A 17200-nucleotide genomic window follows, 5' to 3' on the forward strand; every position below is an offset into this window, starting at 1 on the left:
CTATATGTTTCGTTGATTCTTATCCGGAGTAACTCTAACTGGTTTTCATGTGCTTGATATTCTGTAGAGTTTTGTGCAAAACTCGTTTGGGTAGGTACTTATGCTTATTATACTTACTATATTGGTAAATAGCAATGCCTAGTATTGGTCCATCCCTCCTCAAACCTATGACAAGACTAATATTGATTTTGATTGTCAGAAAACAGACGGTCTTTGATAAAGTCCACCACTGTTACAGCCTGTAAATTTCTTACTGCTAGGCTAAGGCCTTTCTTTGAGGAGAAAGTTTGGAACATATTCCACCAAGTTTTTCCTTTTTTAATATTAATAATAAATCTTTAGGAAATTAAGCAGAATGTATATAAATTAATATAAGGCACGATCAAAATTAAATTGGCCTTTATTTGTGACAAGAGGGCATAGATTGTTTCGCTAATATCACGTGCGAAATGATAACTTTATTGCGTCATTACTATTGATACTGGTATCACATGACATGAACGGAACGCTTCAGTGGAAAAGGATTGACGCATATCTGTAGTTTAGCAATGGCGTTACAGTTCAATTTCATTATTAGGACGTAAAAACGAAATCGATCAATCGATTGCTACAAATATAATACGTAGGGCTTTGTGCAAGCCCGTGTAGGTAGGTACCACACACTCATCAGTTATTCTACCGCCAAATAACAGTACTCAGTATTGTTGTGTTCCGGTTTGAATGGTGAGTGAGCCAGTGTAATTACAGGCACATTGGACATAACATCTTAGTTCCCAAGGTTTCCAAGGTGGCACATTGACGATGTAAGGAACAGTTAGTATTTTTTTTTAGCCTCATTGTCTATGGGTGATAGTGACCACTTACCATCAGGTGGCCCATATGCTCGTCCACCAACGTATAACAAAAAAAAAAAAAGAAAAAAATGACTCGATACGATTGAAGTAAAATATTGTTAGGAAATCTGCATGAGTCTAATTTCGTTTAATTTAATTAGCCCTTTATCATGTTACTTTCATTTATACGATTCTAATTTCAAATTAGAGATATAATAGTAATTGCGCGTAGAACTCCACTCGTAGTTATTATTCGGCGTATATCGTTCTGATATTACAAACTTATAATTATATCTGCTTCGTTATTTTGAGTGCATATCCTTCAGTACTCGACAACGCGAACCGCACCGAGAAGTTTTATCAGCAATGATTTACGTGTTTTCAGTAACGTCATATGACAGAAATTATTTTTAATTATTTATCTTTGGCAGAGCAAAGGTATTGTACCATGCAGCCTACATAATTCTTTTTTCTTTACCATGTTTGAATGGATAAAACATTAATAATGTTGATTAAAAATTACTTAACTAATTTGCCTGTAAATTAAGTAAAGAATAATATCTTATTTTTCTTTCAATCTTTGATATATGTAATTACATTTATAAATATGATATGTATGTTATGAGATCGATATACATGAATCATTCACAGCTAAATCGCATATAAAAGTGATACCAAGTAACACTTCTCAACCGATTCAAACTATCAAGCCGGCGGCGATACAAAACCCATACAATGTTCGCGATTCCGCTGAAAACTTCGCGAATCGTGTGGAAATATAGCGTATTTTTCTTCTTGAACTCGATAACACGATAGTTCGGGAACTTTCTTAAAAGGTTATCGGATACTGGGATGAGATCGTATAACAACTTTCGCGTATGTATTCGATCTAAGCGCGGATAAACATATTTAAATTACTGTAAGTTTTCTTTCTTATGTATTAGTTAGGCGGACTGGCAAATTGGCCACTTAATGACAAGTCACCAATTCCCATATATATTGGTGCTGTAATATTAACCATTTCATACATTATACCAATGTGCCAATGTTTCGTTCCATGTGTATGCAGTTAAGTTAGCACATCGGGTTTTTTAACTGCCAGACGACATATACGCGCTTACTACGCGATCGAAAAACGTGCGGTTACTACGTGCTACACAGATACACCAATAAAAAGCATTGTAGTTGCTTGTATGTCATTACAACTGCGGCGGTACGGTGGCTTGAGCGCACGCCCCTCCTCTTCTCCTGCCCTTAGTACGTCTATCAAATTGGGCCTTATTCGTCCTTAAAACCGGAACACAACATTACCCAGTATTGATGTTTAGTGGTTGAATATCTGAGTGGTTAGTACCCAAATTGGTTAAATACACAATAGAACTCCTTTCCTGTATGATAACAATTTTAATTGTATTTAATAATGCCTTATGTTGTCTGTATAAACTGTCTGATTTAATTTATTATCTATAATTTGTTAAATTTATTTGACAAATTATTCGTTTAATATTCAAATTTAGAAAAAATATGTCAGTTGTGAATGTGGATAAATATTTCGTAGATACGTCGGCGGAATTAATATCCGATCGACGTGTGATTATTTTTATTCGAACTTTCTTTCCGATGTTATTTTTCGAAGCGAATTTTTTTAATTGTACTCCAGCATCCGTTCCAATAACACGTATATCGAATACTCTTGTGTGTGAATTTCACGAATGTTTTCCGCGAACTCATCTCCAGGCTCCTGTTTTTTAGAATACCGTTCTAAATATTTAACTACTATTACTCTCAAAAAATGACGTAGTACCATTATAGTCGAGCAAGATTTGAAAAATGAAATGAAATTTCATAAATTCGGTGTGACAGGTGGCACTTTTTTGAGCAGACCTTTGTTGCTTCGATTGTATTTAAAGTATGAACAGACGTATCCAGATGCATTCGATTTAGTCAAACTAACAATGTTTATCTCATCGTATAAAATATGCAAATACGATAATTGTAAAAGTAACAGGTTCAATGCTGGCGTACTTTCTCTTTCTCTGAGTCAAAGCAGAAAAGGAGAATAATCGCGGCTTGTAAACAAAGATTACATACGGCTTCATAAAACACATACGTCATTTTTATAATGAGAAGTCAGACGAACCCGTATCAATGATATTGACATACATCATGACATTTGAAGACATCGACCGTCGTTGCTAGCGGTGCCCACCGGGCGAACCAAGTTGCTCAAGGAAGCACCACTGACGCGCACGTTACGTACTCTCAATGCGATAGCAGACAGAGTTGATTTGTTTTGTTGCAGTATGAGTGAACTCACAATAATTGCTGCTTGAAATATACCATATACAATTTAGTATTATATATATTATTATAACATGGATAGATGTATTAAATTTGTTTTTTTAAAGTGCTGTTATATCGAATTGGGGCACAATCCTGTAATGATATGTATACAGTGTGGCATTAAATAAATAAATAAATATTCACGGCAAAGCGGGTATCACCTTTACCTCAAAATCTACGTTAATCACGCGCTACAAGTTTATTACCAAACGTACGTAATCATCTTTCTAAATAAAAAATCTCAAACGAAACTGAGTACCTGATACAGAATATACCAACAAAACATTTACGAAACAAAAAAAATTTACAAGCGAATAGCAGTTAAATGAAACCGGTGTAACAATGGGTATCCCAACAAACGAGTGGAACAAAGCGCTTGTTTCCAACGTGTTCCCGCTTTCGAGCGATTTCCTCGCGTTACCGTAACGCTATGTACAGTCAGAGAAAAAAACGTTTGTCAGTTTTCAAATTCATTCCTTTATCAAGTCCTAAACTCTTAGTACCTTTTGAATCTAAACATCAAACCATTGCAACGCAATACGTCATTCTCGATCGGTAAAGCAGATTATCACTCATACTGAGCACACGAAAATAGATCTTAAGGTGACGAACCTTTTTGTACCCCGACTGTACCTCCGTAACATACGATATCGCTGTGCACCGGCATATTTCTCTTTTGACACCTACTTAACCGGTTTCTCGTTTCCAACATCGATTCTCTTGTTTTGTTTCAGACAAGCTATACTTATATTAAAATGTCACAGTGATTTATCTTCTAAAATCAAATATAGTGATTCATTCGTTTGAATTACGAAAGTGCTTTTTAAATTTTTGTTTGGAATTTATCGTCAATTGTTTTATATAAAACTGATTTAAATATTTAACAGTAATAAGTGAATCCATGACTTTACTTGATGGTAGGGCTTTGTGCAAGCCCGTCTGGGTAGGTACCACCCACGCATCAGTTATTCTACCGCCAAATAACATTACTCAGTATTGTTGTCTTCCGGTTTAAAGGGTGAGTGAGCCAGTGTAACTACAGGCACAAGAGACATAACATCTTAGTTCCCAAGGTTGGTGACACATTGACGATGTAAGGAAAACTTAATATTTCTTACAGCGTCATTGTCTATGGGTGACCACTTACCATCAGGCAATATGCTCGTCCGCCAAACCATAAAAAAATATATATTATCAATGGTAGTCTATGCTTATTGTTTAGAGAACTAAAAATATTATAATTTATATAAAAAAAAATCAAAAGAGTATTGATTAATTTGAGATGAATATAAGATAGAATAGAATCATTAACAATTCTTGAAAGATATTTTAATTTTAACGACATTTAGTGGCTGAATGACAGATAATTATGAAAACGTTGACCTATTCGTATTGGTCTATAAAAAATATAATCTGTATTTCAAAATCAGTTCCTGCAAATACAAAATGCCAAGGAAACAATCTACGTGTTACGAAACGCATACGAGGACATAATTGCAATTTTTATTCGAAATTCAAAATTGTACCTCTTTTAAAAATTCGTCGAAATTTCTTCGACCATCCAAGCGTGACGTTGTTCGAAATTTGTAACTTTAAAATAACTAGTACTGTTAGTTAAGCCATTCCAGTAATCCGGCGTGTTTGGATTTTGGAACTAACAAGTAAATATAAGCAGAATAAACAATTGTTTTGGAAAATATTTTCGTAACGTCAAGTTCTTTATTTTTTTTTTTTTATTCGGCCAATTAAAGGCATACAAGTCGACACATATCTACTGTTCATGAAACAAAAAACCATTACAGCTTTTAACGATCGTATGCACAATCTATATGGATGGTCATTAGCCCATTGTACTAGATAAGTGAAATTTCATTATATCAGATACTAGAAGATTGTCTACTAGTTCATGTCAGAAATGGGTCCGCAAAATAAATTTAATTTAACACAGTTTTAAGAACTATTGTGAAGGTTTTGCATTGAATATTTACATACGATACATATAATAGTTTTTGATGTGTTACATCCTCATGACTTGGTAAAAGTAAATCGTATTCTAATCGTACTCTCCTATGGCGCCATCTTGATGGCTCTTTATAATCTATATCGACTGTCGAAAGATTGTGAACTTCTTTACTAGCTTTTCTGCTTATAATTAATCGCTTTATTTTTCGGCAGATTATAATCTATCAAATTTCAATTATATTATAAAAACTCTAACTGAAATATTATGAACTGTCGAAATTGTATATGTTTTATTGTAATTCGAATAAACGTTAACAATCTTTCGACAGTTTACAGTTGCGCAAGATAGATTGTAATCTAACGGCATTTTAAGGTGATATTATACGATATTTATGTATTGTTTATTTTTTCAATTTTAATGTTTCTCATATACTTATGTGTCAATGACCCCGAACGGCCCAAATTTTTATCGAATATCTATAATTAAAATTCTCAATACAAGCTATCTCAACTTAATTATTCCGAATATCGAAGCAACTGGGATCGCAAATCTGAGACTTAAATGCAGAGGGATTATCCGATTCCAATCACGAGTCACTAGTGGTCACGTGTTTCATCCGGTCACATCCCGCAGGACAATCCGGCAGCCTAGTTTCATTAGGCCATCTCGCTGTGATCGTTTGACTAGCCTTTGACCTAGGTACAGTTGATACTGACAACGTGTATCGGATTAAGTTTAACGCGTTGTCTTCTGTTCATAGTTGAAATCATAGATTAATTTTGTGATTCACAACGCTGGATAGAACTGGCATATTATTGACGATCTCCTTGGTCGAGTGGTGTTTTCGTGAGTACGCCACTCCGAGGTCCCGTGTTGGATTCCAAGCCGACTCGATGTAGATTATCATTTTAGTTTGTGTTTCATTTCATACTTGGTGGTGTAGTAAAAGGTCTTTAGGTAAACATTCGTGAGTTTCGGAGATCCTCTTTCAGCTGCGGGGCAATTACAGGCTTTGGTACTTTATTAGTTTCAATGGAAACTCACACAAAACACATCAATTTTAATATATATTCAATTTTGATGTAGCCATACAAATAATGCTGTTCTCAACATATTTACCAACCGAATTAAGTTATAAATGCAATGTATTTTGGCTTTAGTCGATTAGATCCGAGTTAAACTCAGAACAGCGACGTAATGAGATATACGACATACGTTTGTTAAATGATCTAGCTTTACATTTAATAAAGTAAAAATATTGAAAATGTGACAAAAATGAAAATAAAAATCTATTAACATTTCGAGAAATTTTACGATTTTGTTTATGTTGCTTTATTGAATAAATTATTGAAATATATTCAAAATAATAATTAATAATCTCTGTTATTTCCTAAAAGTTCATTAGCTGTTCTAGAAACATTTTTATATTACTAGAAAACGTACAAATAATATAAACATAATATAATAAAAACTACAACGAGCTGATTGAACGTGAATATATTATTATTAGAAATAAATTTTCATATTATTTTCATAGAAATTCAGAACACTTCGTTTAAAGTATAGATAAACAAAAACAAACAGTATACCCATATGACAATCATAAGTTAATTAACAAAAAAAAATACAGAGAGAAACTAGTATGTATAATTTTTAGCACTAGCAAGACATAGGTACAATAAATATACACATAAGTAGTATAAACGGTTGTTTGTTAAGGCAGATTATGAGATAATATTACGGCTTATGTAAGAATACAAAAATTTGCAAAGAAATAGGTAATCAGTTATTTAAAGGATATATGCAATTGTATATATATTACTAATAAATACGTATAATATCTTATTAATAACATTATTCAATAACACTCATCCGTAATATATAACATATATCATTAGCTTGTTTGATAAAATTCATTGTACGTGAAAGTGTAATAAATTAATAACACTATGGTAGAAAATTTAAAATTTAATAACAACATTTTACCAACAAATTGTTAAAGATAGAAATCAGAATAAGATAACAAGGCTTCGAGATTTCACATTCGATATAGCAGCACGTGAATTAAAGTCAATCCTATCAAGTTTACGAGTAGCTCACTTCCTCTAAGATCGAGATAATAAACAATAATAAAGGTTTCTTTTAGAAAATATCCAATTAGAGGCGCGAAGTTACAATTGCCAATTGTATCAGTTAGAACAAATACAGGCCATTCTCTTTAAATCAAGAGTTTTCGAAATTCAGACAGGTTTGCTAATCAGATGAAGCACGCACAAAGAGAAGTATTGTAAAACGACAACAAAAACCTTTTGAGTTTTAATTGCTTGAAACTCATTTAACAAATTATATTATAAGGAAATTCTGGAGCAGCAATAGACAGATATTTTCCTCATACAATTTGAGACAGTTACACTGTATCTGTTAAATAGAGTATTTATTGGAAAGTTGACATTAGTAAGCATATATTACAATGTTGGAAGACGAAAGTAACTAATGATGATTTTTTTTTCAGATATACGAAGCACCCGAAAATACACGTCCGAAAAAATGGTCGTCGAAGCTTAAATTAAACACTTCAGGAAGTTCGAAGTCTTCAGAAAAATCTCCCGAAAGCCCATACATGTATGGTACTATTAGTGGGCAAGGTGGATCAGCATTGTCCAAATCAATGAAGTATGCAGAAACTTGGCTATATGGGTCAGTAAGGACCCAAACTCCACCAGTTAGACCTAGCGTTTTCTCAGCTTATTCCGATGTCTCTGGACCTGTTTTAATTAGCACACCTCAAAAACCAACTCCACATAACTATGCTGTTATATTATGTTCCTGTCCTGAATACCTAAATGGTACGAAGAAAACCAGCTCAACCAAAGTCAGTATTTGTAAGAAATGCAAAGGATCTCGTTTACCACTAACTATAGCTGAAAGTCCTCGCTTACTAGTAGGTGGAACTGTAAGAGGTCCTCAAGTCAGTCGCGATGCTGGTTTGTTAAGAGCTGGTACTGTTCGAGTTCAAAGTAATAAATCCAGGCCTAGTATTTTAAAATCTAATGGTGATACTGATCCGTATGATTTAATGCGAAGGAGTAGGTTAGCCCCTCCCCATGAAACACGCATTGGTAGTCAGTTTTCAACTACAAGATCTCGAGCCAAAAGTATAAGTCCTTGTCGAATTAAAACTAAGCAACCAAGTCCAGAAACTCTAAACAAAAGCAGGAGTAAATCTGTTAGTAGAGTTAATGAACTATGGATCGATGAAGAAACAAATACAGGTGATAAAAAGAAGTCTATACTTTCATGTGACATAAACCCTTATGATTTAGTAAAAGTTGGAAGTAACTCGAACTCTATGGTTGAAATAGAATTTGATGATTATGGAGATGTTTTTCAAGAAACTGTTAAAAATGGAGGGCGCTCTACAAATAAATCAAAATCTGATACAAATGTTAAAGCTATAAGCGGACAAAGAATTAGAGTTTCGAATGAATCGAAAAATTCTAGTATAGATGAAGTTTATGATCCCGTTAATTATGATCTCAAAAACTATGACTTTAAATCAAATGATATGTCTACAGCGTTATCTTTACCAAACATTAAAAATGAAAATAATAAAGTATCAACGTTAGGTAAAAGTAGTAATAAAAAGACTGTAGTTGTATCTACCACAACTCGTACAAAACAAAAAAGTGTTTCGCCGAAAAGACCACCAAGAAGGCTAAGAAATACAAAAACAGACGATGACAGTGAAAGTGATAACCAGCGTAAACCAGAGAGGATTTTCAATAAAAAAACTATTGATAATCCACGTAATACTAAATATAAAAACAGTAATACCGATGCAATAAAATCTATCCTTAAAAAACCAAGAAGCTACGAATTTAACGATTCAAACACGAAAAATGATACTTCAGATGATTCGTTTGAAAGTAAACGTGTTAATTCATCGTTATTTTATATTCCTAAGCCTAAAGACAAGGGTTTCATGTCACCTCAAAATAGTAATCAAAGGAAGCGGGTTCAGTTTTTAGTTGAAAGTGAGGAAACCAAAGTAATTTATACAGCCGATTTGAATTTACATGATAACATCATTTCAAAAGAGGTCAAGTCGAATGTAATTATTGAAGTTGAAACTGAAGAAGACGTAGTGGCTGAAGGTGATATTGTAAGCCAGAGCTTAGAAACACATGAACCTACGGCAATTTGTGCAAGTGAAAACACAGAAGTTCAAAATGAACCTAGCATATACGAAGACATGCAAATAAATACTCAACAGACTGAGCAAAGTACGGCGGAAAACTTGCAAACAGATTTAGAAAAGGAAAGCAAAATTGAAAATGAAAAATTAACAATTCAAAACGAAGGTAAATAAAAATAATATTATTTTAAAAATTTCTATCATTGCATTATATATTACATTATTTTTTAATAATGTTTTTTCTTTTTCAGATAACAATATTCCGCGAATTCCTGTTTTACGACGTTCTGAATCGGAAAGATTGGCGTCAACTATATTAATTTCTCCACCGAAATTTTTAGATACAATGGCTTTAAGAACAAAAACAAAACATGGTCATACCAGTCAAGTTTTTCTGGAATTCATTAATGAAATTGAAACATCGGCCCAGCTACAAAAAGTTCAGGAGGAAAAAATTGAACCTAATATTATCACCCAAGACTTTCCGGAACAGAATGATATTGATACAGGTAATTTGAGTGATAACAGTGAAATAACAAGTAAAGTTTTGAAAAACTTACGTCGTGGGATATCTGGATCACCAGAACCTCCTCCTAGATTGAAATCAAAATCTAAAAAACATAATTACGTCAAAACTAGATTTATTCGTACTAGCTCTTCAAGTTCTACGAGCGATGAATGGTCTGATTCAAATGAAAATGAACAGAAAACAGTTTTGAGGGTTAAACAATTTGATTCTGATGACGCTGATGATCGAAGAGATCTAAAAGATACGTATAAAGTTACAGAACTCGAACCAAGAAAAACATCTATTCAAATAAATGGCAACGAATGTTATTCTACGATGAATGTAAGTAGTGATGTACCAATATACCTATCTTCAGTCGTAGTGAATGATGATTATGGTAATTCCTGCAATACATACCAAACTGGAACAACGGTAACAATAAGCGTTGGAACGCCACAAAATGAAGTACGTAAGTCTAAAAGTCAAATATACATAGGTGCAGTTTTTCCTGGAGACAGCTATAAAAAAGAAGATTCTAATACATATGAAGATTATTGTACTGATGACCGATATACAAATTCATATAATAAAAATGACATTTCTTCTATTTTGAATGATCCTGTCGAAGCTGTAAGAAGAAATCTTATACCTCATGTATGTGGAAAAAAAGATAATACTAGTGATAACACATCAGACGGTATCAAGCAATCCGAAAGTGGTAATATAATCACAAAACTTTTTGATGATCCATTCTTTGCGCATTTGGCAGAAGGCCTAGATTCGGATTTAGTAAAAAAGTTAATAGAAAATTCATTAATAAAACTCCAGGAAACTAAAAATCAAGAAGGGCCAGAAAATAGTAAAGCAACAATTGAAAAACTTATTGAAAGTTCTCTCATTAACTTAAAAGAAGAAGTAGAAAAAGTCAACAGTAGAATTGAATCTAACGCTAATAATTCAAAACCAAAGAATCCTGTTGAAGAAAAGAAAGAAACAGGAACTCATACATCGGACTGCTTAGAAGAACGTGATGATAAAGGCTGCTCTGCTCCCTATGAAAGTATGGAGTATGAAAGCGGTACGATGGGAGTTTTTTCGGACCTTGAACCAATGTCAGATTGTTATAACGCGTCAGCAAGTGAATTGTCAACTGAAGACGATACCAATTCTACAAGATCAAAATTCTATCAAATGCTGGTAGATGCTGCAATATGTGATATTGAAATTGCCAATAATACTGATGACGATCATCACTATGAATCAATTCGTTTAAACAGTGATCCAATATATGAAGAGATAGGAGATATGCCACCACCTCTACCGATAAATCCGCCTCCAAACTCTCTATCATTATTAGACGATGAAAAGAGAAGTGGGTCACGTTCTATTTTCGAGGGTGCCTCAAAATACGATATCTTGTCGTATTTAGTAGATGCTAAAGAAAGAGGTATTGACGATGAAGAAACATACATAACCAATTATGGCAATGAAAATGAATCATCTTCATTGCTAAATGAATCTAAAGCAAAAACAGAAAATGTTAAAACTCATCATAGCAGTAATACTAGTCAGTTGTCACACGCATCAGACTCCAGCGAAGACAATTCTTTAATCATAAATCAAGAAACTATCGAAAAAGCTGTTGTCTGTAAGAAGCCTTCTGCGGAAATAGAAAGAAATGACTCAGGAGTGGGTTCAGAAACAAGTAAATCATCGCGAAGTAGATTACAGGGAAAAATAACGCCTGGAAATACCATAAATGATAAAAATACACCTATACATTTATGTGAAGATTGCGATACTGCTGTGGAAACTCAAATAACCGAGCAAGGTAAGATAATAGAAGAAAAAAATATAAACATTTAGTTTTTATTTTATATTACTAATATTTATTTATTTTGCAGGAACTATTTATGCGCCATTAGTTTGTCGAAAGTGTTCTAAGAAAAGAACGGAAAGAAAAGAAATTATTACTGAAATTGTTGAAACTGAAGAAAAATACGGACGTGACTTACAAATAATTCTCGAAGAATTTTATAAGCCAATGTTAGTGGCTGGTCTACTGACGCAAGAACAACTGAGTGCTATATTTTTGAATGTCGAAGAATTGATAGAAAACAATCAAGTACTGTCAGAAAAACTGAGAGATGCACTTGAAATTGCAGTGGAGCAAGGAGATGAGGTACATCTCATTATTAAATTTGTACTGACTATTAAAAAATAATTGGAAATTTTGCAGTATATTTACTTTTTAATGATCTGTTTTGTTTCAGGACTTACTGACGGTTAACGTTGGAAAGATCCTCTTGGAGTGTTCAGGCATGCTGACAGCTTTTCAGTCGTACTGTGTAAAACAAGCAGGTGCCGCGTTACTTCTAGCTGGTCTTGAGAAGGAGAAGGAACTTTTAAGGATATTCTTACGCGTCTCGCAAATGGAAAATGCGGTCCTGAGACGAATGAATCTTAACTCTTTCCTCATGGTGAATATAAATTTATATTAAATTCATCAGATATTTTATTATTGTTATGTTTTTATTATAATATTATGAATTATATTGTAATAGTAGTCAGTCGCCGCGGCTTTGCTCACGTTTACGGTGTTGGTTGTCATGTGTTAGACAAAAAAAGTAGCCATTGTCCTTTCTTGGAGATCAGGATTGCTTCAGACCAAATCTCATAAAATTCGTTCAGCGGTTTGGTCGTGATAGAGCCTGTCGCTCTACAGACAGACAGAGTTACTTTCACATTTATTACATTAATATAGATTGTATTGTATTGTATTGTACTGTATGTTACAAATTTCTACCTTTGTTTTATTTAAATATTAACTTATAGGTTCCGGTTCAACGCGTGACAAAATATCCGCTCCTTCTCTCGCGACTCTATCGTGCAACACCCACATGCGCCTCAGAAAGAGAGGACGTGAAAGGCGCTCAACGCTGCGTTGAATGCAGGCTTGAAGAAATCAATGCAGCGGCCGCCGCAGCAGCAGCAGCTGCTAGGGACGTTCCTCTCTGGAGACGACTTGCAGCTGCAAGACGAACAGCCCATGATCTGCATGTCGCAGACATACGATTACGGAAAATGGCTGTTGATGTACTGGATTGGAATCACGATGACGCTAGGCAAGTGGATACTTTAATATACTTTTAATTAGATAAGTGTATAATATTGGTTTTAGATATGTTCGTTAGTTGTTTTTTTTTATTAAGTTTACAATTCCAGGTTTGCAATGGAGGGCAGGTTGCTGTTTACACAACCAAACGATAACAACTGGCGAAAGGGTCGCACAATCAAGTTGATGCCGATCAATGCTCTTTTGGTAACTAATGGAAAGGTACTTTTCATTTTTATTAATTTTTTCGGTTATTTAATATATTTTAGAAAAAAATCATATGTAATATGATGAAAAATAATATAGTAATATATTGAGAGCCGAGATGGCGCAGTGGTTAAACCGCGTTCATCTTAACCTATGATTGCGATTTCAAAGCCCAAGTAAGCTTGGCCGAATTTTAACGTGCTTAATTTATGTTTTTAATTCATCTCGAGCTCGTCGGTGAAGGAAAAATTAGTGACAAAACCTGCATGTGTCTAATTTCATATTCCGTCACATGTGAATCTACCATTGTACGATTGCGCTCTTAATCTTCTCATCAAAGTGAGATGAGGCCTTAAGCCAGCAGTGAGAAATTTACAGGCAATTACTGTACTGTACTAAATTTATTTTGGTACTATTATTAAGTGATTTTTATTTTAAATTCTTAAGGTGCTTGATATAATTCGTTCCGTTCGGATTTCAGCCAACGATCGCACACAAAACGAACGAAATACGGGAAACGAGAGAAGCAAGAGATCGAGAGGCGAGAGAAAGAGAGGGCGATGCTCTCTTTGCACGCAGCGGAGTGAGAGAGGCTGCTCTCCTCCTGGTCAGAGAGAAGGCAGGAAGATACACTTTGCAGAGAGAGCCTCTTTTCTTGGATCGATGCGTGGTCGCCGCAGATCATGAACCGGAACACTTCTTCGAGGTCCACGAAATAACGACAAAGGATTCTTTTATTTTTAAGGTTAATTTGTTAATTTTATTTATTATATATTATTGAAATTATAGTTTATGTTTGGCTTAATATTTCGAAAATAGGATATACATTAATATTTCCGTAAGCAATCAGATAAATAAATTTGGAATCAAAAGGCGTTACCGTTACCAAATTAGATTATTTGATATTGATAAAATACGATGTCAAAAATATATATATGTACCGAACTTTTTATAATAACAGTTTCTTTTAATATTTCGTGTTGTAATACATATTTTGTGTAATCTATAAATATGAATGCAATTATTGTATTCGAGTTTGGTTTCCAGTGACCTTTGCTTTTACAATTCCATTAGATTAAACCTAAAAGCGGTACGTCCATGCTCTATCTGCCATTAGTGCATCGTGGAGCCGTAGTCAGCAGCTCCCAGCAATATATTTAGTACAAGCCATTGAACTCTATTTACGATGGTACACATCGCTTTTGGCACGCGATATTTTTGTTACATTATTGTGGTTTTCATCTATTGATGTAAAATTTCATGTAAACATTGCGACTACTCAATATAACTGTTTTATTACTTTTTAATTTTATAAAGGTTTGAGTAGTTATCTGGGTGTTCCCCCATTACAAATTCTACCACCAGACTGTAATATTTAGGATTGTATTTGAAGGACAAGTAAGCCAGGTTAAACGTGGGATATATCATCTTAGTTCCAATATTGCTCATAGTGCCAAATTGTATAGCCAGATTAAGTGGCACAAGACCTGTTTTCATTTAAAAAAAATACTTAGTTTGTTTCTCAAATTAAGTGAGCATAATGACAATTATATTGATGAGTTATTTGAATTTCCCTTTGCACAAATAGGTTTAAAATTTTCTTAGGAATAGGTTAAAAATTACAAAACAAACTTAGTATAAGATATAATTTTATCATCTTTTACACAAATGTTTCATTTCACGTTTTAATATTCTGTTGTTTATTTTATATTGCAGGCAGAGGAAAGCACGCGTACGAGAACATGGTATCGCCAACTACAGTATCACGCGCAAGGCGCAGGCGCGTGGCGCAAGCGTCGAAACGCACTAGCGAATATTATGATAAACCCGATGCTTACTAGGAACTAGACTAAGGCCGGTGCCACACATTCGCGCAAATCGTGCAAACTACGATCATCTACTAAACATGCAAATGATAACAATGATTTTATGTTCTATCGGAGGGTGACAGCGTATCTTCGTCAAATATCGTCGAATGTCTGGGATCGGTGTAATACTAACAATAATGGTACTTAAACCCGCCTCGAAATACTAAATTGCATTTGATTCGTTTATATTAAAATTAGAAATGACATTATTCCCGAACGTATGTAATGAAAAATTTAATAATTTTTACTATCTAAAATTTTGTTGAAAATCATATTTTCATATCTATAAGTTTTCCAGAATCTATCTTACAGCGACCTGTCATAAAAAGTGCCACAAATAATAAAATAATCACATATTGATTTAATCAATTTTATTTTTCGAATAACGTTTACATTTTTTTTAATTAAATAGTTTAAAAGTAGATTTTGTTGGTTTATGTAAAAAAAAATATTAGTTGTATCATCTACAATAATTGTTTCATGTTTTTTTTCTTTTGGTTTTAGTGTAAATAAAGCAATGCCACTAGCTTAGATTTAGCTTATACCAAAACATAGTTATTTCGATAAAACATTCGCTGCCTTTAATTTTAATACTAGACCTTAAAAATTCTAAACGTAAAAAAACTACTAAAAATCATTTTATTTGTAAATAGTTAACTTTAATAGCTGTGATATCCCGACATTTATCGAAAGAAAAGACAATGTAATTTTTTTTTTAACTCTGTAATTATTTTAAAGGTTAACTGTTGAAAAATAATAATAACAATATAAATTTCCTGACTAGTCTTAAGGAAAATCATGTAGCAATTAATTGGTTTATAAGTAAATATATAAATTGATATTTATTTTATGTATTTTAATGTAATTATCTTAAAATATTCTATGTAAATGTAGATTAGATCGTTTTCGCCTTTAAAAGTTATTTTATTTGTTAATTATTAGAAAAGACGAGGAAATAAATTAATTAATAAAATAATAATATTTCGTTTTATTTAACCTTAGATTGGTTGATAGGTAAATGGATTATCACTCTCGCTTATTAGGTACTAGCTTTTGCCCGCGACTTCGTCCGCGTGGAATAGTGACTTCCGGCAGAAAAGTATAGATAGCTGTGCCTGTGACTTCGTCAACGTGTAACTCCTTGTGTGTTATTAAATTAAAATGTATTGGTAATATTATTTTCATCACGTTCACATGGGGCTTAAGTACCTATAGAACCAAAATACTTTAGCGCAAAGCTTCCGGGTAAACTATATTGAAAGTTGACCCGTCCGGCACGTGAACATAAAGATTTCTAGAACTGCTAACACGGGAAAGAGCAACGTATAACTGACCATGAGAGAAACAACTGACACCGAGATCTACTCCGGCAACATGAAAAGTCTGCCCTTGAGCCTTATTAATTGTCATTGCATAACACACCGAAACTGGGAATTGCGTCCTTTTAAATTGGAATGGAAAATTATTTGGTATTAAGGGTATTCTGGGAATAAAGACGGTTTCTCCTGCACCGCAACCTGTTAAAATTTGAGCCTCGATTATATTTTGATGTAACTGGGTTACTTTTAGTCGAGTTCCATTGCAAAGTTTTGGTGGTCTTAAATTTCGGAGTAGAATAATCGGAATGCCAATTTTTAAACAAATTTCGTGAGAAGGAAGTCCGGGCATATTTAAAGAATTTAAAAATTCTATCGGGTAATTAATAGTTTCTTGTTCATCGACCATTCTATTTATTGATCTATAAACTTTGCTTTCCCCCTGTATGTTCGACAGTATTTTGTTATTATTCTCAGTTGCCTGATCATTGCGAGAAGTTAAAATAGATCTTTCGCATAGCCAAGAATTGTCCCTATTCAATATATTTGTTACGTCACCGTAAACTGACGATATAAGATGTGATTGAGATTGCACTATACAACATAATTCAGGCGTCAGAATAAGTTTTCCTTGGTGTAGTTGTGGATAGGTACCTTCACCAATCTTTAATAATGTATCAGAAAATTGACTATCATCCGGGTTATCTCCAGTTCTCACTCGCATGTTTATAGTCAAATGCACCGACTGTATATCACGCCACAAATAAGAGCTTTTCAGGCAAGCCCTAACCTCATCAGCTCGGGTTCCCCGTGGTATTACCGGTAAGGTTTGTCGGAAATCACCACAAAATA

At 33.7% G+C, this 17200-nt stretch overlaps 1 protein-coding gene across 2 annotated transcripts in view; it reads left to right on the plus strand.

The window, feature by feature from the left end:
* LOC124536062 overlaps positions 1 to 16011 on the plus strand; it is a 170604-nt gene extending 154593 nt beyond the window's left edge. For both annotated transcript variants that reach the window (XM_047112489.1, XM_047112487.1), the window contains 8 exons: positions 7652 to 9500; positions 9586 to 11673; positions 11747 to 12024; positions 12116 to 12322; positions 12678 to 12967; positions 13068 to 13179; positions 13646 to 13909; positions 14881 to 16011. In XM_047112489.1, the coding sequence (XP_046968445.1) occupies positions 7652 to 9500; positions 9586 to 11673; positions 11747 to 12024; positions 12116 to 12322; positions 12678 to 12967; positions 13068 to 13179; positions 13646 to 13909; positions 14881 to 15012 (5220 nt within the window). In that variant the 3' untranslated portion in view covers positions 15013 to 16011. The remainder of the gene's footprint in view (positions 1 to 7651; positions 9501 to 9585; positions 11674 to 11746; positions 12025 to 12115; positions 12323 to 12677; positions 12968 to 13067; positions 13180 to 13645; positions 13910 to 14880) is intronic.
* The last annotated feature ends 1189 nt before the right edge of the window (positions 16012 to 17200 follow it).

The sequence above is a fragment of the Vanessa cardui genome, chromosome 16 (assembly GCF_905220365.1).
Source record: "Vanessa cardui chromosome 16, ilVanCard2.1, whole genome shotgun sequence".
NCBI lineage: Eukaryota > Metazoa > Arthropoda > Insecta > Lepidoptera > Nymphalidae > Vanessa > Vanessa cardui.